This window comes from Xenopus laevis, chromosome 6S (genome assembly GCF_017654675.1).
Source record: "Xenopus laevis strain J_2021 chromosome 6S, Xenopus_laevis_v10.1, whole genome shotgun sequence".
Taxonomy (NCBI): Eukaryota; Metazoa; Chordata; class Amphibia; order Anura; family Pipidae; genus Xenopus; species Xenopus laevis.
Genome location: NC_054382.1, coordinates 106,723,203 through 106,747,261, shown reverse-complemented (window position 1 = coordinate 106,747,261; position 24,059 = coordinate 106,723,203). Strand labels below are relative to the sequence as shown.

At 40.1% G+C, this 24,059-nt stretch overlaps 1 protein-coding gene across 1 annotated transcript; it reads left to right on the top strand.

The window, feature by feature from the left end:
* Window positions 1-6,688: 6,688 nt before the first annotated feature.
* Window positions 6,689-22,612, top strand: LOC108695344 (somatomedin-B and thrombospondin type-1 domain-containing protein). Its single transcript, XM_018223800.2, has 5 exons — window positions 6,689-7,234; window positions 13,162-13,356; window positions 14,431-14,521; window positions 17,733-17,909; window positions 21,256-22,612. The coding sequence occupies exons 1-5, from the start codon at window positions 6,991-6,993 to the stop codon at window positions 21,365-21,367; spliced, it is 819 nt and encodes a 272-aa protein (XP_018079289.1). The 5' UTR covers window positions 6,689-6,990; the 3' UTR covers window positions 21,368-22,612.
* The last annotated feature ends 1,447 nt before the right edge of the window (window positions 22,613-24,059 follow it).

Genomic DNA, 24,059 nt, shown 5'->3' with positions numbered 1-24,059 from the left:
GTATCCTATATTTCTGGGGCCACTGTATCATATATTGATAGATTAATTGTATCATATATTGCTGGGGCCACCATAGCATATATATTTGGGACCACTGTGAAATACTAGGGCCTCTGTCATAAAATGCCACGGTTACTGCACCATGAAATGCTGGGGCCACAATGATATAAAATGCTGGGACCATTGTGCCATTTTATACTAGGATACTGGCCTATAAATTCTAAATACTGGGGCTGCTATGTAATGATGTATGTGTTGATAACCGCACCTGACACTAACCTGACTGATCAGGACCTGCACTTCCGCATTTACTTATATACCCACGCCTGATCTGCCCCCATCTCTGATATCATGGAGGGGGCAGGGTATACTTGCATGTTCCGCAGGCTTTGGGCCAGTCAGCAAATCACTACTGCTATGCCATAAAATGCAAGGGCTAATTTGTCAAGATATTCTGGAGCTACTGTATCGTAGAATGCTAGAACTATTGTCCAATGAAATGCTGGGGACCCCTGTATCATATATTTCTATGAACACTATATCATATATTGATATGGCGACTGTATCATATATTGCTGTGGCCATTGAGTGTGATGAAATACTAAGGCCTCTGGAGTTACTCTTCCATGAAATGCATCTTTTAGATAGTGGTTCCTACGAAATATCAAGATTATGATTAATGTTCTATATTTGTTATTACATTTCAGAAACACAGAAGAATGATTGGTTGGAATCGTGCTAATAAGGCTATCTATAAGTCCTACTGGGTTTAGAGTTCTAGAAAAATATACCAGCTTTCTTCCTGATTAACAACATTTGTATCAAGCAACAATTCAAATGTTTGCTTCACCTCTCACCATTTGTGTAACTATTCATGTCAATGGAAGACAGACATCATAAGGGTTGATAAAACTACGGGTACCACTAGGCTGAACTTATAAAATCATGGCAATGTTAAAGGGTCGTTTCAACTTTTAGCATGTTATAGATTGTCTAATTCTAAGCAACTGTTTAAGTTTTCCTTTTATATACTTTTTGAATGATTTGCCTTCTGCTTCTGACTCTTTCAAGCTTTCATATGGGGGTCACTGACCCCATATAAAAACAAATGCTCTGTAAGGCTACAAATTAACTGTTATTACTGCTTTTTATTACTCATCTTTCTATTTAGGTCCTCTCCTATTCCATACCTCTAAACATTTTGGAAATAGAAAGAGGGACAAAAATAATTGTTGTAATTATGTTGTAATAATTGTTGAAACGAACGATCTTTCCTGGAGAGATCTTTTCCAGAAAATATCGTAATTGTAACCGTTTATGGCCACCATTAGCCTGGCTGACAGGCCTTGGTGTCCTCACACAAATGTCAGCTTTAGCCATATTTGCACTAAACTCTTTCGTTTGCCCTAATCCCCAAACCTCATTTACTGACATCTGTATTTACCTTTTACGTGCTACTTTAGCGACAACTTGCAGTTTCTTCCCTGGAAAACGAGATGTTACCAACCCTGTGTAGAATCTCGTTAAACAACAATGCATCATGCTACGTGGCATGTTTATAAAATTTCTACAATTGTGTAGGGCTAATTTATTACCAGGGGGCAAATTTGCCCCTTGGCAGTAACCAATAGCAACCAATCAGGGATGGTTGCTGCCCATGAGCAAATTTGCCCAGTGTTAATAAATGACACAGTTTTGGGGACTTGGGGCAGCTGGGAAATTGCCAATATGTCTAGCCCCGTGTCAGATTTCAAAATTGAATATAAAAAAATCAGTTTGCTCTTTTGAAAAATGGATTTCAGTACAGAATTCTGCTAGAGCAGCACTATTAACTGATTCATTTTGAATTTTTTTTTTCCCATGACAGTATCCCTTTAAATACATAGCAAATTGTTTACCTATTTAATATAAATATGAGTAAGTAGGTTTATCAAAAATAGTAATAATAATAGACATTTATTTTTTCTTTAAATTTGCATATGAAACAAATACTGGAGTCAGTGCTTTTTATACCCCATAATCTCTCCTTCATCGTCTGTGATGTTTTCAGAATCATTCATACGCAACAAATCAAATCTTATCATTCCCCTGGAACTGTTTGCACTCCGAGTATTGAAAGCTTCCACGTCTCACAGTCTGGAGAGCACTGGACTTTATTTTATAACCTGCCTGTAATAGGCTTTCCTTATGTAAGAAGCTTTACATGGCAAGAATTTAGTATATGGAAAGAAGCGAATTCCAAGGGTTCTGCCAATTACCATAAATAGAACTCCACTTGTAGGAGAGACTGCAAGCTAAATCCTGCTTTCATAAACCCCTTGCAGACTTCTGCCTCTCTATCATGCTTTGTTTTGCAGGCAATGGGCTAGAAAGAAAGCAAAATAGAACATTGTGAGCCAGGCAGGACAAGTGATTTGGGGAAGGAAACTTGTTCCTTGATTAAAACTACTAATTGAGTGCAAAGCCAGAGAGAAAGATGTGGACAAAGTATGAAGACTCTCCTTTGAAAGCCTTTGCTGTACATGGGTTAGGAAACCTTGGAACACATTATTAACGGGTCTCTCCCCTGCACTCCATTTTTTTCCTACTCCATAAATATACCTGCCTTGTAATATGGGTATATATTTAGTGAATATATACCACTAACTGGTGCAAGAAGCTCAGACAAAGTCCCAACCTACTTTGTGATGTTGGTTACAGGATTCCTCCTGTCGCTAGTTGGAGTGGTTTTGGGCCTGGCTAGGGTTGCCTCCTTGGCAAAAACTGGACCAGTGACATCAGGGGTGGTTCCATGACAAGGGGTGCCGTATGGAGTTGGGACTGTGACATTGGAGGTCTGTATTTTGTTAATCTTGAAATGTAAACACTTCTGGACCAAATAGCTCCAAGTAAAACCAAATGTTAGGTTAAAAGACAGATGACAACCTTAAACTTGGCCTTTTGGAGAATATCTATGGAACACAGATAACTGTCCTCCCCACCACTGAAGGACATGTGCCACTGACTGTGTATCACCCATTCTGTTGCCTCGGTAGGCACCGGGTGGCTCAGCTTGTCAGGCCAGATCTGTGTCTCCATTGTCTGTACATGGAAATCTGGAATGACCAGTTGCTATCATTAAAGGACCCTTTCCTGGTGCAGTTTAGCACACTTTATCATAGGGTTATTCAATGGCATCTAGAAGACAAAGTGGGTCGTGGCCGTGGAAATGAAGAAGTACCACCACTATTGTAAAGGAACCCATTCCCCACTAAGTATACGTTATGAACATCATCAATACAGTAAAACATGGGCTGTCTCCCAGAGACTCTCCATCCTTCTGAATAACAGCTATTAGCATCTCCTCACAGCCACACACTACTGAATTTTCCTGCAGTCTGTTCTTTGGAAGGAAAAAACATCTGAAAATAGCAACTATGTGAATGAGTGTGGGAATCGGGGAGTTTTTAGACAGCTGCCAGGATTTGCCCAGTTCTTGGAGGAATTTACAAGGGTTAGTTTGTTTTCATTTATGACAGTGCACCTGCAGCATGGCCTTCAAATAAGGGAATAATATCATCCAAAAAAGTTCACATTATAAATATTTCTGTGTACTTCTGTTGGCTAAATATATCCAGTTTTTGGAACTGTTATTCAGAAATCCATCATCCATGATGTAATAATAAAACTGTCTGTACCCTGTCCATGAGGATAACTGAGCTATTGTAACTCCAAGTTTTTCAATATTCAGTTGTTTTACAGTAGCCATCAAGGATTATGAACTCAAATATTGCATATTAAAGTCAATTCATTTTCAGATATGTGTTTATTATAATTTCCCACGACCATTAAATAAATTCCCACAGCGAGCTGCCTGGTATGTTCTTAAAATCTACTAAAAAATCAATTAAACATTAAATAAACCCAATAGGATTGTTTTCCTTCTGATAAAGATTAATTATATCTTAGTTAGGATCAAGGTACATTATTCTTATAAAAGAGAAAAAGGAAATCATATTTATAAATTTTAATTGTTCAGTTAAAATTAAGTCTATGGGAGATGATCTTCCTGTAATTTGAAGCTCTCTGGAAAACAGCTTTCTGTATAACAGGTCTGCTGGCTCATCCACAAGATATCCTTAACACTTTTAGCTGAGGGCCAGGGGTGCATTGGGATGGAAAGTTCTTGTGAATCACTTTATTATCTTTAATTCCTTGATGTAGAAACACAGTCCACATAAAGCAACACCATTGTTGTCGGAAAATGGCAATGTCACCACTCAAATGGAAGGCTTGTGCCATACAGGTTGTCCTTTATGTAATTTTGTTGGTTTACAAATGCCTTATTGTGAATTGAGTGAGTGAGCCAATTCCCAAAGTGCTTCCACATATTTGGCTCTTGCCCTTACTTTATTTACTGTTTTCAAGCTGCTCTTGGAAGGTAATCCTGGAAGTGAAATACTTGAACAGGAGTGTGTCTTCAGAAATAAAATATGGGTAATAAGCAAAATATATATAGGTATGCATAGTAAGTAGGCTAGAATTCCTACAGATCGCGACATATGAGAAAGAGATATAATTGTATGTGGGGTCATTTTTAACCCTGCACTAAGAAAGAATGGCACAGCCACATGTGCCACAGTCTCTGTGTGTGTTAAGCTCCCCATAGACGCGACAATTCTTCTTGCCAAACGACCGATTTAAGGGAAGTCCGACCAATCCTTCGAAATTATCGTGCGGTTAGTGGGATTCGAACGATCGTACATCTTACGATTTTTCAGCCGACATCTGTCAGGAAATTGATCGGCCAGGTCAAAAAAATCTTTGTCGGCCCCAGTGCAATCTATCTATGTTTGCAGGGCCAAGCAGGCAGCTCCCCTTTGTTTTCCTGGCAAATTGGTCTTTTTAGTTGATGGTCGTACGATCGTTCTGAGAAGATCGTGGTCTCACGATGAGGATCTAAACTTTTAAAAATCTGAACATCTATGGCCAGCTTTACTTCAGAGTTAATGAACCTGTCCAAGATCTGCTCATTTAGTTCACAAGGGGGACCACATAGTATATTGTATGCATAATGACAATGTACTTTTCAGCCTTTGACAAACTGCCAAAATCTGGAGGTATTTTTTTCCGTCAAAGTGAAACAATGTCCCTTCTTGATAAACTATACGGGTCATTTACACTTTGCCGGCATCAAACTGGGATGTCCAAGGCCCATCAGGGCTGCAACTAGAAGGGCCCTACTTGCCACCTCACCAATGTCCACTCCCATTGTCCCCTTCCCACACTGTGCAGTGTACGTTTTACCATCTCCTCCTGCAGCTGCACTATTGGTTTCATCCCAGTGTCCTGAGCATAATCAGACCCTGCAAACTTTGCTCTCCAGCCTCTGTACATTTCAGCAGGTCTCTATGCAGCATACATTCGACTACATCATATTCACAAGTGGAGGTACTTCAGCTTTGCCCCTCCTGTTCTCCCCCCCCCCCCATTGCAGGCACTAAGAACAGGGCTGGCCTGCGCCTGCCAGGCAACTGGCAGAAGTGCTCTCTGCATGAGCACTAAAGGGTATACTCTTTGTATTACCCTCACTGAGTTCTGCATGGCTGGGAAGTAAGGCGGGGGCTCCCCCTGCTGTTCATAAGTATGATTGTTTCCCTGCTCAGCAGTTAGGGACCGTCTGACAATTCCTATCCACAGCAGTAAAAGAAGGGAGAATTTCACTGCATACAGTCAGGTTTCTTATAAAAACAGCACACATTTTTTAATTAAAGTATATTGGAGATAGGTTTCTTTTTCATTAAAGAAAGTAAAAATGGGATTGTATTTTTTTCCCTTTACATGCCCTTTAAAGGGCAGTGACACACCAGGAGATTAATCACTAGCGATAAGGCTTAGTACACACATAGAGATTCGGAGAGATTTTATCGCCTGGCGACTAACCGCCTCTTCTTCTAGACGACAATCTCCCCGAACTGCATCCGCTATAATAAAAGGCACCTGCGCTAAGGGCTGGGACACACTGGGCGATTTGGGGAGATTTAGTCGCCTGGCGACTAATCGCCGCGTCTTTCCACGACCAATCTTTCCCGGAATGCCTCCCCTCGCTCTGCGCCTGGCTAAAATGAAAAATCGCCTGCGCTAATCCTCGTGAGGCAACTTCGGGCGACTTCGGAAAACGAATCGCCGCGTGTGATTAGCGCAGGCAATTTTTCATTTTAGCCAGGCGCAGAGCGAGGGGAGGCATTCGGGGAGAAAAGTCGCGGCGATTAGTCGCCAGGCGACTAAATCTCCCCAAATCGCCCAGTGTGTCCCAGCCCTAAAGCACACGCTGCGCTGCGTTTTCTGAAGTTGCCTCATGAGGAAACTTCGGGCGACTTTGGAAAATGCAGCGTTGCGTGTGCTTTAGCGCAGGCAACTTTTCATTATAGCGGATGGGAAGTCACGCGGAGGCAGTTCGGGGAGATTGTCGCCTAGAAGAAGAGGCGATTAGTCGCCACGCGACAAAATCTCCTCGTGTGAACTAACCTAATGGTCAGTTAAGGATGAGCACTGGGATGAACTATTAAGTCTGCAACCCAGGAATACTTTTGCAGAAATGCAGCTAAAGTCCTTCCCTTCTTCTCTCAGCGCTAATAGACAGGGCTGAGTTAGGGCAAATGTTTCCAATCCTATCAGATTATAGGGGGTGGGAGTATAAATGTTCATGCTGCACCCAGTAAGTAGTGACACACAGGCGCTCATTCCATCCTACTACAGCTCCCAGTGTGTCTCATGTAAGCGCTAAATCGCTGGGACACAGCACTGACCCGTCGCGGATGAAGCTGCTTCTCAGTTCCTTTGCGCTTTCCCGCAGTCAGAGGAAGATAACGCTGCCCTACAACCTGCGCCTATAGAAACTGCGGACAAATCGCTGCAGGAAAAATCCTTTTTTTTGGCTGTAACATTTCTCTGCCATAGCGTTCAGTTGCTTGTCGCTGCTCAATCGCGCGATTCTTATTTGCGGCAGGAATGGGAATAAGGAGCGAGAGAAGGCGCAGCGTATGGATGCTGCTGCTGCTGCTGTTGGGACTTGCGACTCTGATATGTTCGGCCGAGGGGGGATGCCGGGAAGCTGGAAAGTGCTGCCAGGGCAGAGACATGAACTGTACCAGCCAGGGCTGGAGGATGGATCGGGTCTATGGCACCTGCTTCTGCGATCAGACCTGCCGACTTACTGGCGACTGCTGCTCTGACTACTCCCAGGCCTGCCCAGGTACCTACTGCACATACTATGGCTCCTGACATACACAGGCCCAGAAATCTTTGGACAGAGACAACTTCTTTCTAGTTTTGGTTCTGTACATGAAAACAATGAGTTTTAAATGAAACAACAACTCAGACTTTCAGCTTTAATTCAGTGGGTTGAACACAGAGATTGCATAAAAATGGCAGGAACTAAAGCCAAGTATTAGAAATGAACATTTTTATCTTTAGTTTTTTAATTTGTCCAAGTACTTTCGAGCCCCTGAAAATGAAGCGTTTGTGTTAAAAAAAAAAAAAGGCTTTAGTTCCTGACATTTTTTTGCAATCTTTGTGTTCAACCCACTGAATTTAAGCTGAAAGTTCAACTGCATCTGAGTTGTTTCATTTAAAATCCATTGTGGTCATGTACAGAACCAAAATTAGAAATAAAAGTTATCTCTGTCCGAAGATTAATGGACCTAACTGTATCTGCTGCCCATATAATATCATTATTAGCACTACCCATATATTCCCATTTAGCCACATAGGGTACATTCATTATAATGACACATGTTCTAGATATAATCAGATACACAAGGTATCGATAGTCATAGAGGAAGTGATAGGACAATTCCCTTATTTCCTCTAATTTCCTTAACTGGGAGGCTCACATTTGGCTTTTACTATTAAAGGAAGTGACTAATTTGTATTGTTTATGATGTGCAAACTTGATTTCTAGTGACTAAGCCTGTGTTCTACAATCCTACCCGTGTCATCATCATGCTTTTATTATTTTCTTGCTGTAAGAATGCCACGCATGCCATTTCTATACACTATTTGGCCAGAAGAATTATTCCTCACTGTTTAGTTCCATATCCCTGGAAGCACAAGAACCATTCTTAGGGAGCTTTGGATTTTTATGGGTAATTAGCAGGTTTGGAATGGGAGTCAAAATAGTCCCTGGCATCAGGCCTGGACTGGCAATCTGTGGGTTCTGGCAAATGCCAGATGGGCTGCTATAAGGTGCCAAAGAAAGTCAGTATTTAGTGGGCTGGTGGGGGCTATTTCGGCCTCTGTGTACTTGAAATGCCAGGGCCTATTTTAATTCTCAGTCCAGACCTGCCTGGCATCTTACAGCAGCTCCTATGGCAATTGACATAATCCATAGATAGCCAGTCCTGGTAATCAGAGGCAAACAAACCTAACATTGCCAGCTTCAATGTAAAGCACTGTCTGGAGTGGGGTCAAGATCACCAACAATGGACTCTGGAGCAATGGAAATGCGTCCTCTGGAGTAATAACTGGCATTTCTGGCAGTTTGAAGAAAACTTTTGGGGTTGGCAGATACCAGGAGAACACTGTTGGCCTGAAAAATGACAACCATAAAGTTTGGAGGAGGAGAAACCATTGTCTGGGGTGGTTGTCAATGGTTTCGATAGGGTCTCTGGCTCCACTCAAAGCAAATCTTAAAGTATCAGTAACATCAAAAAAAATTTAAAAAAAAATTTGTTTGTATACTGCGGAAAAAAAAACACCAACACATATTAAACGTTAAAATCGCAAAGTCTTTATTTAGAAATAACTTACTGAATCTCGGCTTGCGCTCCTCTTCAGAAAAGGCGATCAGGTGATCCACCGTGCGGCACTCCATTTCTCCTCCCTGCCTTCCTTATAGGAGATAGCCAGGGAGGAGAAACTGAGCGCCGCACAATGAATCGTCAACTTGTTGCCTTTTTTGAAGAGGAGCGCAAGCGAAGATTCGGTAAGTTATTTCTAAATAAATTTGTGATTTTAAAGTTTAATATGTGTTGGTGGTGTTTTGTTTCGTAGTATACAAACACATTTTTTAACTTTTTTTTTTATGTTACTGATCCTTTAAGGCAGTGATCCCCAACCAGTAGCTTGTGAGCAACATGTTGCTCTGTAACTCCTTGGGTGTTGCTCTCAGGGTCCTCAAAGCAGGTGCTTATTTTTGAATCCCAAGCTTGAAAGTAAGTTTTAATTGAATAAAATCTAAGTATAGTGCCAAGTAAAGCCTCCTGTAGGTAGGGTTGCCACCTTTTCAGGAAAAAAATACCGGCCTTCCTATATATTTATCTTTTTTCTCTATTAATAACATTGGGATCAACCATCATTTTTACCGGCCAGGCCGGTAAAATACCGGCCAGGTGGCAACCCTACCTGTAGGCTGCCAGTCCAAATAGGGGCTACCAAATAACCAATCAGAGCCCAAATTTGGCACCCATGGGACTTTTCCATGTTGGTGTTGCTCCCCAACTTTTGTTTGTGGCTCACAGGTAAAAAAAAGGTTGGGGACCCCTGCTTTAAGGGTACAGCGTACAGTTATGTTCTGTGCTTTCTACTTTGTGATAAAGTTAACAGTTGACAGCTAAGTGCCAATTGATTTCTGGTATTTGCTTTTAAACGCGTTTAACTAAGTATATAGGAATTTGTTATTTAACTTTAAGAAAGTTGCCTTACACGTGCCTTTCCTGTTACAGCTAATGTTCTTTAGTGTTGTACAGTGCTACATATAGACAAATGCCGTACACTGCCATAATAGATAGTAATAGGGGATAAGGTATAGGAAATGGTTAATCTCCGAGGGTATGTCGAGTTGATTTTGTGGAGTTGCTGTTGCCAGTGGCTGTAGATCCATTGCTGCCTATTTGACACCCTGGTGGAGGCCACTGACAGTGGCAGGAGGAGAGGGATTGTTATTAGAACTGAATTAACATTTTTTCAACCACAAACAGAAATGTTAATTCAGTTCTAAGGGCTATGTCACATGTGACGTTTTGTCAGTTGTTTCCTTCAGGCAAATACACAGTAATGCCCCTGCCTGCCCTTCGTTGTTCCTGATAGTAATGCACGAAAACTGCTGTATCGAAGGCGCACAGAGCAGTGACAGTCATCTGGTAATTCCTGGTGATGTGACATCACTCATAGCAGAAGTGACATCATGCACAGCCGTGTGTATGTGATGCGACTTGGGGGTGCCAACCTAGACACCGGCTGATCCCTCCAGCTCTGCTGTCAAATATATGCAGGTATTCCCTGGCTGGAGGGATTTTTTTATTTAAAAATAAAATAAAAATGTGTAATTATATAGGCACCTGAGGGTTGTCCCCTTGAAGTTGCTACCCTAGACACAAGCCCTTGGGTACACACATGTATACACAGTATATAGTATATAGTTGAAAAACAAAAAAATGACACATCACTCACAATTAGCAATTACAAACATTAACACACATGGGTTTATACATAGTATAGTTAATACATAGTAGCACAGGAAATTGAATACAAGACATGGCATCACCAGTGGTTAACCCCTTAGTTACTCAACAATGTCCATAGATCCGAATCTCTTATTCAAAGTGACAGGTGTATTGTGGTGCCAAACACACAAGTGAGCACTTTGGTGCCCAGGACTGTCCGTCAGTGCTCCATGTGCACGCCCGTATACCATGGCCCTTAAAGGGATACTGTCATCGGAAAACATGTTTTTTTCAAAACGCACCAGTTAATAGTACTACTCCAGCAGACTTCTGCACTGAAATCTATTTCTCAAAAGAGCAAACAGATTTTTTTATATTCAATTTTGAAATCTGACATGGGGCTAGACATTTTGTCAATTTCCCAGCTGCCCCTGGTCATGTGACTTGTGCCTGCACTTTAGGAGAGAAATACTTTCTGGCAGGCTGCTGTTTTTCTTTCTCAATGTAACTGAAGGAGTCTCAGTGGGACATGGGTTTTGGTGTAGTGCCACTTGAAACAAGTTTCTCATCTTTGCTCCTGCCAGAAATGGAACTGTAGGTATTTTATAGAGGTAGAAATAGAAACTGTAGAAATATTTGCATAATGGCAGAAGGTCACAGCCCCACTATCAGCTATTGGCTACATATATGCTGGCCAGTTAAAAAAGCAGAATAGAGAACCATTTCCATATGTCTATCTGGACCTCAGGGAATTGAAGGTTTCCTCTTGTGTTCGGCTGAGCATACCTGGGCTGATATAAGCCCCTATAAGCCCCTTCTGATCAATTCAGCAATTTATTAGTCTGTGTATGGGGCCTTCTCAATGGCCAGCCTGCCTTATACCTAGAGAAAAAACATCCATATATATGTCGGCAGGTTTTGAAATGGTGTAGGTCCATTATGGGTGCTCATAGTAAAAAGACACGAAGGGCACTTTGATAAAAGAAATGGTACTTTTATTTAGTAAGCCATTGCGGACTCCACGCCCAAGGTGCCTGGACAGTATTGCAGAATTTAAGAGAGATGAGTCCTGAGCAGCATTCTTTATTGAACATATTAATGGGTGCACGTAGCCTTGAGTTATTATCTGATCCTGGGCTCAGATGCAAAACAACTGAATCAGTCTGATTTTTCCCAGCACAAGTTATAGATCTGTATGTGTATGCCCAGCCTTATATAGTAGTTAAAGGGCATGTAAAGGCAAAAAAAAATAAAATCCCATTTTTACTTTCTTTAATGAAAAAGAAACCTATCTCCAATATACTTTGATTAAAAAATGTGTACCGTTTTAGTAAGAAACCTGACTGTATGCAGTGAAATTCTCCCTTCATTTACTGCTGTGGATAGGAATTGTCAGATGGTCCCTAACTGCTGAGCAGGGAAACAATCATACTTATGAACAGCAGAGGGAGCCCCCGCCTTACTTCCCAGCCATGCAGAACTCAAGCAGCTTTGTTTATGATGATCCCTAAGCAGCCCAGACCACACTGAGCATGTGCACAGTCTTAGTCTTGCAAAGATGTTTAACAAAGTTACAAGATGGTGACCCCCTGTAGCCAACTTTGAAAGCATAAATTATTTGTTTCATTAGGCTTGTGGTGCAGTAAGTTCATGTTTATATTTAGTATACAAAATACAGCATTTCTAGCCTTATCCTATTTTAGACTTTATATGCCCTTTAAGGTACATGCTGGTCAAGGTCTGACATTTGCTCAGAATAATCTAGAATTTGAGGCAGAGGAAGAAGAAAAAAATGCTTAACCTGGCACCCTGGGTTGGCACTTCTGTTCTGTACAGCCTAGGGTACTTCCAATTCCAGCCCCGCGTTGCCATGTTTCTTAACTTTCCCAGGGATCCCTTGCACCATGCATTCACAATATCTTTTCCATGAATTCCCCTGTGCCAAACATTAACAATATAGTTATTATCCCATGATCTCTTGTACCACCAAGGAATTATCTGGGGAAATAAAGAAACATTACCCCAGACCCTCAGATGCAGAGCACCATCATAGGGGCCCAAGTTGGAGATTAGATGCAAGGGCGGGTCATTATTACAGTTATTTCTTGAAATGAATTAGAATTGGTGGGATGTGTAAAATGTGGGAAAACCTACCATGCGGGAATGTAATATTGAGGTGTCACTGTACATATAATGGTGTGGGGCACACTCCAGGTGTTCACAGACAAGCCAGGGTTTCTGAAATGCCTTCTAATATATTTCTGTTTTACAATACAATGATTATAATTGCTCCTAAATCTTAAGAATACACAAGGATTATACTGTACAGACAGGGTTATAAGCAAGAGGTTCTATGATTGTACTTCCTACATCTCTGACAATGGTACAAACGAATGCCGGTGCCCACTGTTTGGTCTGACAGTGCAGGAAAACAACAAAGAAAAGAATCTTGGCAGTGGATGAGATGAGGCTTTGGGAAGCTGGAATTTCAGCCTGAAGATTTCTCTCTAAACTCATTTCACCGAAAGTTGAGTAACATAAAGTGATGGCACATAGAAAAGAGCTGATATAGTTCCCCATAACCATGTCACTTAGATGATGTATTATGTGAATAGGCAGTCTAAGGAATACATGTGTGTGGAAAGACAATGTTTAAGAAAAGATAATAAGACAAATTATTCCCAAGTGGGGAAAGACTTAGATAAATGAGATTTACAATAATATGCTTATTTAATAGCTCGTGCCTGTGTTGTGGGTGAATGGAGTCACTGGAGTGGCTGCGCGGATCCCTGTACACCAGCAATACGGGTACGTAGACGACAAGTGGTACAGGAGCCAGAAAATGGGGGAGATCCCTGTCCATCGCTGGAAGAAAAGGCTGGATGTCTTGAGTACCTTACGTCCCAGGGCACAGAATGTGCACAGTCCCATGGTACTGTACTTTTGGTATTACTTCTCTGCATCTATTATCTATCTCTGTATTCATCTCTAAAATGAGGTTCTGTGATTTAACAGCACTCAGTGTAGCAGACACAGTGAAATTCATCATTAGATTACAATTTTGGTCGGGCTAATGTATCTATATGAGTGTCCGCTTCAAAATCAAGGGTTAAAGTAATGCTGACACTAAAAATTTTATTTTGAAAATATTAATCTACATTAAAAGTTACCAATAGGTCATTTATGACAAAATTATAAATATCATTCAAAGGCAATGTTGTGATAGATATATATTGGCGTCAGTATGTGATGGGGTGGAGAAACTGACTGAATAACTTGACTGGTGACTTAGAATCAGCAGAATATGAGACTAGTTAACCAGGATTCAATTGGTGATCTGATTCTGATGTGAATATTATTCATGACATGGTAAGGAATGTATAGATGTTTTAAAGCGGTCACGACCCAGTTCTACAAAGAATGGATAAAATTACCCAAACCTGAGCCTCAAATACCATCCCCATCCCTTATACAGGTATGGGACCTGTTATTCAGAATGCTCGGGACCTGGGTTTTTCCGGATAATGGATCTTTCTGTAATTTGGATCTTCATATCTTAAGTCTACTAGAAAATCATGTAAACATTAAATAAATCCAATAGGCTGGTTTCGCTTCCAATAAGGATTAATTATATCCTTATTCGAATCATGCACAATGTACTGTGTTATTATTACAGAGATAAATAAAATCATTTTTAAAAATTTTGATTATTTGTATAAAAATGGAGTCTATGGGAGAAAGCATTTCCTGAATTCAAAGCTTTCTGGATAATGGGTTTCCAGATAACGGATTCCATACCTGTTTTCCCTCTTGTGTCTGGTAACTAAATTAGAATTACTCTTATAGTTTTCTTTGTCCCTAAGAATAGTACAGGAGCCGTACTGGTTATATCATATTTTTCGCTGAGCGAGTTCCACCTACAGGTTGGAAGACAGCAGTAAGGTGATTGTTAACAGAACTGAAATTTTCTGCTGTAAATAATAAACAGATTTCCCCCTTTTTTCAGTGACTGCTTTCATCACCACCTTTGAATACAACAAATCGAGACGAAGAAGGGCCTTGTCTCCGAACTGGGCCAGCCAAAAGGAAGATCCAGGGTATTATATTTTATACATATTACAATCAAATCCTAAGATAGAATCCGCTGTTTAATGGGTGGCCTGAGATACACTTCCGATGTTTTCTAAATCCTTATTATTTTGCTTATTAAGTTATTCTAGAACACAGCATAATATTGCCAACGTATGTAATTAGCTTAAATAGAATATTACATGTTTGATGTTTGTTTCTTACCTTTATTTCAGGCAAGTTTGTAATATACGTAAAGGGGTTGTTCACCTTTGAATTTACTTTAAGTATGATGTAGAGAGTGATATTCAATTTGCAATTGGTTTTAATTTTGTATTGCTTGTGGTTTTTTGAGTTATTTAGCTTTTTATTCAGCAGCTCTCCAGTTTGCAATTTCCACAATCTGGTTGCTAGTGTCCAAATGACCCTAGCAACCTTGCACTGGTTTGAATAAGAGACTGGAATACAAATAGGAGGGTCTGAATAGAAAGACGAGTAATAAAAAGTAGGGATGACAATACATTTGTAGCCTTACAGAGAGCATTTGAAAGTGACCCTCAGTTGAATGTTGGAAAGTAGGGATGCACCGAATCCAGGATTCGGTTTGGGATTCGGCCGAATCCTTCTGCCCAGCTGAACTGAATCCTAATTTGCATATGCAAATTAGGGGCGGGGAGGGAAATCACGTTACTTTTTGTTACAAAACAAGGAAGTAAAAAATGTTTTCCCCTTCCCACCCCTAATTTAGGATTCGGATTCGGTATTCGGCCGAATCTTTCACGAAGGATTTGGGGGTTCAGCCGAATCCAAAATAGTGGATTCGATGCATCCCTACTGGAAAGTGTCAAAAAAATCATTAAAAAATAATTCTAATCGTGAATTTTTGGAATAATCGATTCTATCACCCAGATCCATATTCGGAAGGACCCCTGGATAGCTCTATTTGACCACTTGATACCTAATATCAACTGTAATTCCAGAAAACGAATCCCGTTTATATTCACAGCAGCTAAACAGCAGATTGCTAGATCTTGGAAAACCACATATTTTTCAATTCCGAAATTAAAATCCCATGTAACAGCAATTATGATAAATGAAAAATTAACTTCCTTCCTATAAGGGACTCATAATAAATTTCTACAAATATGGCAACCATTGGCATCTCGGGCCACCAGTTTGGGATAAAAGCTGGCCACAGACGCAAAGATCCGATCGTACAAATCAACGTATGATCGGACTTTCCCATCTCCGGACCTGCCACTCCGATCAAATAAAGTACAAAAGAACAGATCAGCCGATGTTCTGCCCCTAACAACAATCGTACGAAAGTTATGTCCGACCAATCTCCGCCGAACGATGTTGGGACTCCACGCACTGTCCGAAAATCGTATGAATCCTCGATTCATACGATCAGATCTTTGCGTCTATGGCCAGCTTAAGCCTAACATCCCTTTCAGCATAAGACCAAATACCGTTAAGAGTGAAATGATCTTTGCAAAATATGGCACTAATAAGAGAGGAGCTCTGATCGGTGGAAAATTGTATAAAATAGGTCAATGAGTCAAAGCAAAAGAGAGTTTCTCAAAGTACCCAATTACATAATATTAGCTAAAACTGGTTTCTTAGCAGGTCAGCGTTATATAAACAGATTGAAAGAACTAAATAGCAGGTAAAAGAAAAGGGCAACAAGTTGGGTTTAAATTTGTAAGTTTATTATATTTCAAAGCACGAATAAATGTAAGTATAACAGTTATATATATATTTTTTTCTTTCTTTTGTTTTTTCTTTATGTAAAATTTTCATGTGTAATATTGATAGAAATACAGAAAGATTGTATTTTACAGTATTGGAAAAATGGAAACATAAATAAAAAGATATATACAAAAATATACTTATAAAAAGAAAAAATTAAGGCAAATTGAAAAGTTTCTTAAAATGAGCCATTCTATAACATACTAAAAGTTAACTTACATTTGAGTCACCCCTTTAAAGGAGAAGGAAACCCCCTGGGCGCAAAACCCCTCCCCCTCCCCTGTGTTGCCCCCCTCCTTCCTCCCCCTGGCCTACCTGTCCCCCTGGGCAAATGCCCCTAACTTGTTACTCACCCCTCTGCGCAGGTCCTGTCCACGGAGTTCACAGACGCCATCTTCTCCCACGCGCGTCTTCTTCCTGCTTTGACCGGCGTCTTCTGGCGCATGCGCAGTAGGAACATTTACAGGTACGGATCTACTGCGCATGCACCAAATGTCACAAAGTTTTCTGAAGAAGACGCCAGTCAAAGCAGGAAGAAGACCGCGTGGGAGAAGATGGCGCCTGTGAATTCCGTGGACAGGACCTGCGCAGAGGGGAGAGTAACAAGTTAGGGGCATTTGCCCAGGGGGACAGGTAGGCCAGGGGGGAGGAGGGAGGGGGGCAACACAGGGGAGGGGTTTGCACTCAGGGGGTCCTTCTCCTTTAAGAGAGTAAAAATCAATAGCGGGTTTTCTTTGTGGCTCAGGGTATATACCAAACAGTGCCACAACACCATCTTCGCCTGATTCCCAAAGCCCCTTTTGACTGCCTGGGACCACACACATGGACAGTGTACTAAATTGTGTGCGAAACTGCAGAATAATTTGCAAAATGGCGAACTTTTGCAAAATGCATTGAAGTCAAAGGGCGTTTTTACATGCAACAAATTTTCTCGCTCCAAATACATTAAAGTCAATGCTCGTTTTTTCTTATGGTGATTTTTTTTCTCCAAATGCATTAAAGTCAATTGGCGTTTTTTCTTATGGGCAGTTTTTCGCTGGAATTTTTCCCGTGGGTGGATTTTCGCTGCAGTTTCGTGAAATATTCATAAAAATCCATAGCTGGCGAATAAATTCGCTCATCACTAGTGCCTGAACCCCCAGTGTTTTTCACTTTCCTTGTTCCTTTAAGCATTTGTTGTCCCCCATAGACTGTTGTATTTAGCAGTTCCCATTTGTCCCGGCTCTGGGCAACATCCTTAGACATCCCAGTTTGCCCATAACAATCCATACTGAACCATGCCTCTGTTTGGTTGATGACCATCACAAATAGAACTAGTAATAGTGCATTAAAAAAACACTTGGGGAAATAAAATCTTACCATAGCTCAACCCTTCATGTCATGTCATTGTTGTTGTTAAAATGAATTTGCAGATTTGCAGACAAACGGTATAATAGCTGGTACTGGTATGTGAAGTCATATCTGACATTGTTGCATTGTTTGCTGCAGTTACTGCGTGGAGTTTCAGGTGAAATCTTTGTCTCAGTTTTGCCTGATAGAAAGTCGCCCGCATGCACGCTGGATGCAGTACTTGCGGGAAGGATACACTGTATGTGTGGCATGTCAGCATCCAGCTATGAATAACAGGAACCATCGTTGCTATGGAGACGGCCGGAAAGCTAATCGGTGAGCAGGCAATTTGCTTATTCTATATTTGAAGGTGATGACATCCACTTAGGAGCCCAGAGCAGATTTAAAGGGGAACTCCACAAAAACATAAGCTTTTTGAAAAGTAAACATAATTTCAAGCAACTTTGCAATATACATCAATAAAAAAAAAAAGCAGACTTTTCATGTTTTTTAATGGTTTCTGACAGTTCCCTAAGCCTAGCCCCCTGCTCTCCTGCTGATCTGTCTGACTACTTTGCTGAGCTGGCTGACTACTGTTACTTTGTATCAACAGCCATCTGTCCTCAGCCTGCATCCACCAAACCCCACAATTCCCTGCCCACGTGATTTCAATAAGGAATGGAACATCACAGTGCAATGCATTGTGGGTTATGTAGTTCCTGCACGTTGTCTGTAAGCTGTGGAGAAGTTGTTACAATTTGTATCATCAGTGTTTAGTCCCTCCTTCCCTGCCAGGATTTCAAATGATGCAGAAAGAGAAGAACTGTAAAACAGCTGAATTTCAGCATAGGAAATCACATTTATTCATACTTTTCGAAGAAACATGTAACTGTGATGGATATATTAGGGGTTTCTGTGTTATGTGGGCCTCTTTATAACATTTTGGTTTGGAAGCTGGAGTTTCCCTTTAAGTATCTTCTACGTTCCACCAGCACTGCTGTTCTTCTCCTTTAAGGGAACCTGTTTTCTGAGGCAGCTCACAGTGCATGGACCAAGTGATGGCCTTGTTATGGACTTTCAGCTTGTCCTACACCTTAAGATATCCTCATTTAGTGATGCCACCAAACAAGTGTCTTGGTTGAGCAGGCCATTGAGAGCGCTACATACACTGCAGAACTTACTGAAGACTTGATCTTGAGTGGAGTGACTGTAACTCACCAGGTGCAGATATTGTCTGTCAATTTATTTTAAAGGAGATCTAAACCCTACAGATGAATATGGCCATAATTGCCATATTTTATTTAATGAACTCATTGAAGCAGCTGAAAGGTTCAGTACTCTAAAGTAGTAATGATCCAGGCCTTCAAAGTTGTCACAGGAGTTTCCCCATCTTCTGTTTTATTAGGAGTGTCTGTGACACGCACATGCTCAGTGGGCTTTGATCAGTTGAACAGAGAATGAGGATGGCCTGTTATATAAACTGATGCTATGGGGCTGATTATTAAATACTGATGCTAATTGTGCTGGTGTCTGAGCTGCCATGTACCAACAATCTGAATTATTTACTAATTAGCCTTGTATTGTGAATTTTTTATTATATATATTCATTATATTGTGAGGTCCCTAAGCTCAGTAAGTGACAGCAGCACAGAGCATGTGCAGTGAATCAGTAGAAAAGAAGATGGGGCACTCCAATTGTTATCATTATTGTATTCCTGTTCTATATCTCGAGTCTCCATAACCAGTTTGGAGATGCCTCATTTTACAACTTTGCATTTTTGTTAAATTCCTACTTGTTTTGGTTTTAAAACTCAATAAAAACATTTACATGAGAAGATGGGGAGCTACTGGGACATTTGGAGACACAGATCTTTACTGCTAATGGGCTGTGGTTATTTATTGAAGTCTGAATAAATATACTATAAAATATATACCATAAAATCCAAACTTTTAGTGAATTTTTTTTGTGTGTGATGTATTATACCCAAGGATGGAAAAAGTCTGAATCCAAAAATCCAGCATCTCAGACATGCCAAGGTGGTCCATCAGTCAATAGGAGAAGTCCCAAAGATATCCTGATTTGCTTGGTTCTGGGGTTTTACAATAATCCGAAGATTTGTACAATTCAAAGTTTTTTTCTGCATTGGAAATTTTTGGTAAAATATATTGATAAATAAGAGTATATTTCAGAAAAAAATTAGATAAATGCGGTTTTTGATAAATAACCCCCTTAGAGTAGAATAGTTGGTGCCTGCTTTTGCCAAATAAACATACATCGTAATATAGCCTGTAGTGCCGCAATACTGATTCATTTCTTTTCTTCCTCCATTTCTGTGAAACCATTGTTCTCTTAGGGTAGCGGGGAATAAATTGTAATTTTTTTGAGCAGCAACATTGTTTATAATATATATCTGAAATGGGGCTTGTGATATAAATCACCTTATCACTGAGTTAGCGCTGAATATTCCCAGGGGGCTGGGTGACTTGTATGGCGGCAGAGTGAGTTAGGCTCTAGCTTGCTGCATAAAGACAAAATAAAATAATCAGGGAGTGGCTAAACAATCACAGGTTCCTTTAATGTGGTTCAGGGGAGAATGTGGGTAACAGACATGTAAATTGTTTTTGAAAATGTTTTCTTTAATAAGGACATATTTCAGCTCAGATTGCACATTAGAGGAAAATACATCCAGTCCCAAGGATACCTGCAGCATATAGAGCTCAATACTGAATTCCTGGAGGAATAATATAGGCGTATATTTATCAAAGAGTGAAGTTAGAGATCCCCACATTCCTCTAGAGTGAAATTCCACCACTTTCCATTCATTTCTATGGGATTTTGAAACGTGTATTTATCAAAGGATAAACTTTCACTTCCACCCATTGATAAATACATTTTTAACAATCCCATAGAAATGAACGGAGAGTGGAAGGACTGTGGCGACCATAGACTTGGCAGAGGTGTCAATGATTCTCGCTTTGAACAGAGAATATATTTTGTATAAATTGAATGGTCAGACTCAGGGGCGTATTCATATTAAGGCATCCTAGGGTGGCACGGTTTTGGGGACGGCCCTCGGGTGCCTATTTTTTCCACCTTTTGGTTTTTTTTTTTTAAATTCACCCACCCTCCGCCATGGATTTCCATAGGAAATCCAGTGACGGAGCTGGGGGGGTGAGGGGTAGGGGGGCCGAGGATTCACGCAGAAGTGATGTCACTTCCACGGCATGTGATGTCACGCGCAACGTAAGGGCGTGTTTAGGTCCGGTGCCAAGGGCAGCATTGGACCTAAATACAGCCTTGGTCAGACTCACAGTTACAGCCCTTGTAGTAACAATATATTGTAAGTTTGGGAAGCACTCACAACAGCAGGATAACTGCAATTAAGCTTTTATTGTGCTTCCACACAACAAGTTTCGGCAGACAGGCCCTTTTTCCAAGTGTCTATTATTTTGGTCAATAATGAGACCGGTCACTGAATCACTTCCAGGATTTTTGTAAGATCAGTCATCCTATAGAGTCGCTTCTATTGCCCTACATCCAATGCAGATACCTTCAAATGTTTTTTTTTGATTCTCGTCTATTGTCCTAGTCCTTGATTCAGTGATGCCAACATTTTACTGCTTGTGTTATTTGCCTTGTGTCTATTTCTCATTCTGTTTTGCCTCTTGTCCGTATAAACAGACTTCTTCATTGGAAGGCAGTGGGAAATCCTCAGTGTCAAGGAACTTGGAAGAAGGTGAAAGAAGTTGAGAGCTGTTCATGTCCGTTGGTCCATAGTTTTATATTTACATGATGCTTCCTAAAAACGGTCTACAAGCACAATGTACATATTCCTGGGGGGGACGATATTGGCATCATGAACTGAATTAATGGTGAACTACCGTAAGCAAGCACTGGAGGGATGGCCAAAGGGAGTCCTGAAAACCCAGCAATGAGTTTTGCATCACTAATTATGTGTGTGGCATGGCATAAACTTTTAGTACCCCTAAGGTTTCATTTACAGGCAGAGAAGTATTAGATTAGGATAAAGTTGCCTTTCCTGTACATGTGAGTTATGGGAGCCTAGCAGAGATTATAATGTATTTATTGAATACTATCTGAATACATATGTATTTTGTACTATTTACTATTTTTGATTTCACATATAACTTCAGCTTCTCAATGATATGAAAACATAATGCAGGTATGGGATCCGTTATCTGGAAACACATTATCCAGAAAGCTCTGAATTATGGAAAGGCCATCACCCATAGACTTCATTTTATCCAAGCAGTACCATGTACATGATCCAAACTAAGATATAATGAATCCTTATCTGAAGCAGAACCAGCCTATTGGGTTTATTTAATGTTTACATGGTTTTCTAGTAGACTTAAGGCATGAAGATCCAATTTATGGAAAGATCAGTTATCCGGAAAGCTCCATGTCGCGAGCATTCTGGATAACCGGTCTCATACCTGTATATATGGAAAAGGATATTATATATTATATACAAACTCATGTAACTATATTTTATATCCGTTTGTGTTTGTCTTTTATTCAAAATGTGGAGCACAATTATATGAGCAATTTCATAAAAGTAATAAAATAATCCAACTTTTTCATAAAAGACTCACTTGGAATATAACTATTGTCAAGCACACGTTTCTTTTTACCTTCATTGCCCCCACACACCATATCCCTTGTCTTAGCTTAGAAAATGGGGCTGGACTCGGTGGCCACTCGTACTTCAGTAGATCTCTAAGTGAGAAACAATGATCTGGAGTCTTCATCAATGAGAACATTAATATGAAGCTTTATTGTCTTCTACTGTAAATGTGTACTTGTCAAAAGGCATGGATTGCAATTTCCCCTGGATATATTACCAGTCTTACAGCTACAATGGCAAAGGTCTGCACAGTTGGAATTGTTGCAAATGAAGGATTCTTTAAGAAATAGAAAAGTTATGTGAAATAAAGAAAAATGTATGACTATAAAAGGTATGGAATATGACTTCTGTAATGCTATCTTGGGGAATAAAATATCTCTAAAAAATATATTTCTGGGTATTCCAAAGTTTTGAACACTATTGTAAGTGAATTGAGTTTTGCAGCATTTTATAGGGTAAATTAGCCTTTGTTGTATGTTGAGGGCATTTCTGAATAACTCAGACTAGGGCCAGACTATTGCGGATCTCGGCCTGAATCTACTCCTGCTCTCCCTGCACCCAGAAGCATTGTCTTGGCTCAGGTGCAGGCATATTAGGCAGATTTTGTCACCAAAATCCGCCCTGCCTGAAGAAACGAAGAGGAGCAGCAGGGCAACAAGTTCTCGGGTTGGGGAGAATCGGCAATCGTCACCGAATAAAATGCCAAGAAACAGTTGCTGTGGCTGTAGCATATACAAATTATTGTTGATTCAAAATTGGGATGGAGGGGCTCTAAAGTGATAATAGAGCTCATATGCCATATTCATGGCAATTGTTATATGTTCAGCCTAAAAAAAAGCTGCAAGTGCCATAAGTAATTGCTACCCACACCTGTGATTATACAATATATGATCACATATTGATATTATTGATATTATGATCATATGATATATATATAAAAATTAAAAATATATATATAATAAATATTATTAACTAAAGCTGACCATACACACAAAGATTCACTCGTTTGGCTAGGTATTTATTTTTTATTTAGTCATTATAAATGGGCTGTTCATCTTCCAAAAACTTTTTTCAGCATTGTTCATGAGAAATAAAGATTTTTTTTTTAAAATTGAAGTTAAATGTTTAATGTCTCTGTCTCTGCCGTTTCAGTCTGGACGCTCAGTAATTCAGGTGCAGAATCTAAACTGTTACAATTTGCTACATTAATTGATACATTACTCAGAAGTATCTGTAGAGTATTAGCAACTGTTGTATCAATTCTCACAGCTGCCTTTAATGAAACTCAGGGATTCTGCTCAGCAGGGATAAAGATAAGAAATGTATCAATTTTGACCAGTTACATAGTCAGTGACCCCCCCCCTCCCAGAAAAAAAAGTCACAAATAGAAAATAGAAATCATTGAAAAAATACCTTTTTTTCTGGTGAACTATCTAAAGCCAGCCGAACTGGAAAAAGTGTTGTAAAGTGAACAGCCCCTGTAAATATGGATTGTACTTTTGTTTCAAACATTCTTGTGTAGTTGTATGGCAGGAAATCTATTTTTCTGGCTTACACCTTCATAGTTACACCTTTATAGTTAACATATTTTATATATGTGGGATCACTGAAATATCCAAACTGCAGCATTACACTGTCAGCCTGATTACCTATAATGCTCCACAGTTGAAGTCCACAGAGAGGTGTAGTACCATTTACAGACCTCATAGAAGTTTTTAACATGGAGGTCTGTCTTTTGCCACTCAGTTTGTGTCATTCATGACACCACACTTTTGAATGAATTGGAATCACAACCTGTAGTTAATTAAGTGTGGCATCGGAACCATCATATATGAAA

Coding starts and splice junctions, on each gene's coding strand:
- LOC108695344 (XM_018223800.2), top strand. CDS start 6,991: ATGGGAATAAGGAGCGAGAGAAGGCGCAGCGTATGGATGCTGCTGCTG. Junction 13,357..14,430: donor AGAATGTGCACAGTCCCATG/GTACTGTACTTT, acceptor CCCTTTTTTCAG/TGACTGCTTTCATCACCACC. Junction 14,522..17,732: donor AGCCAAAAGGAAGATCCAGG/GTATTATATTTT, acceptor TGTTTGCTGCAG/TTACTGCGTGGAGTTTCAGG.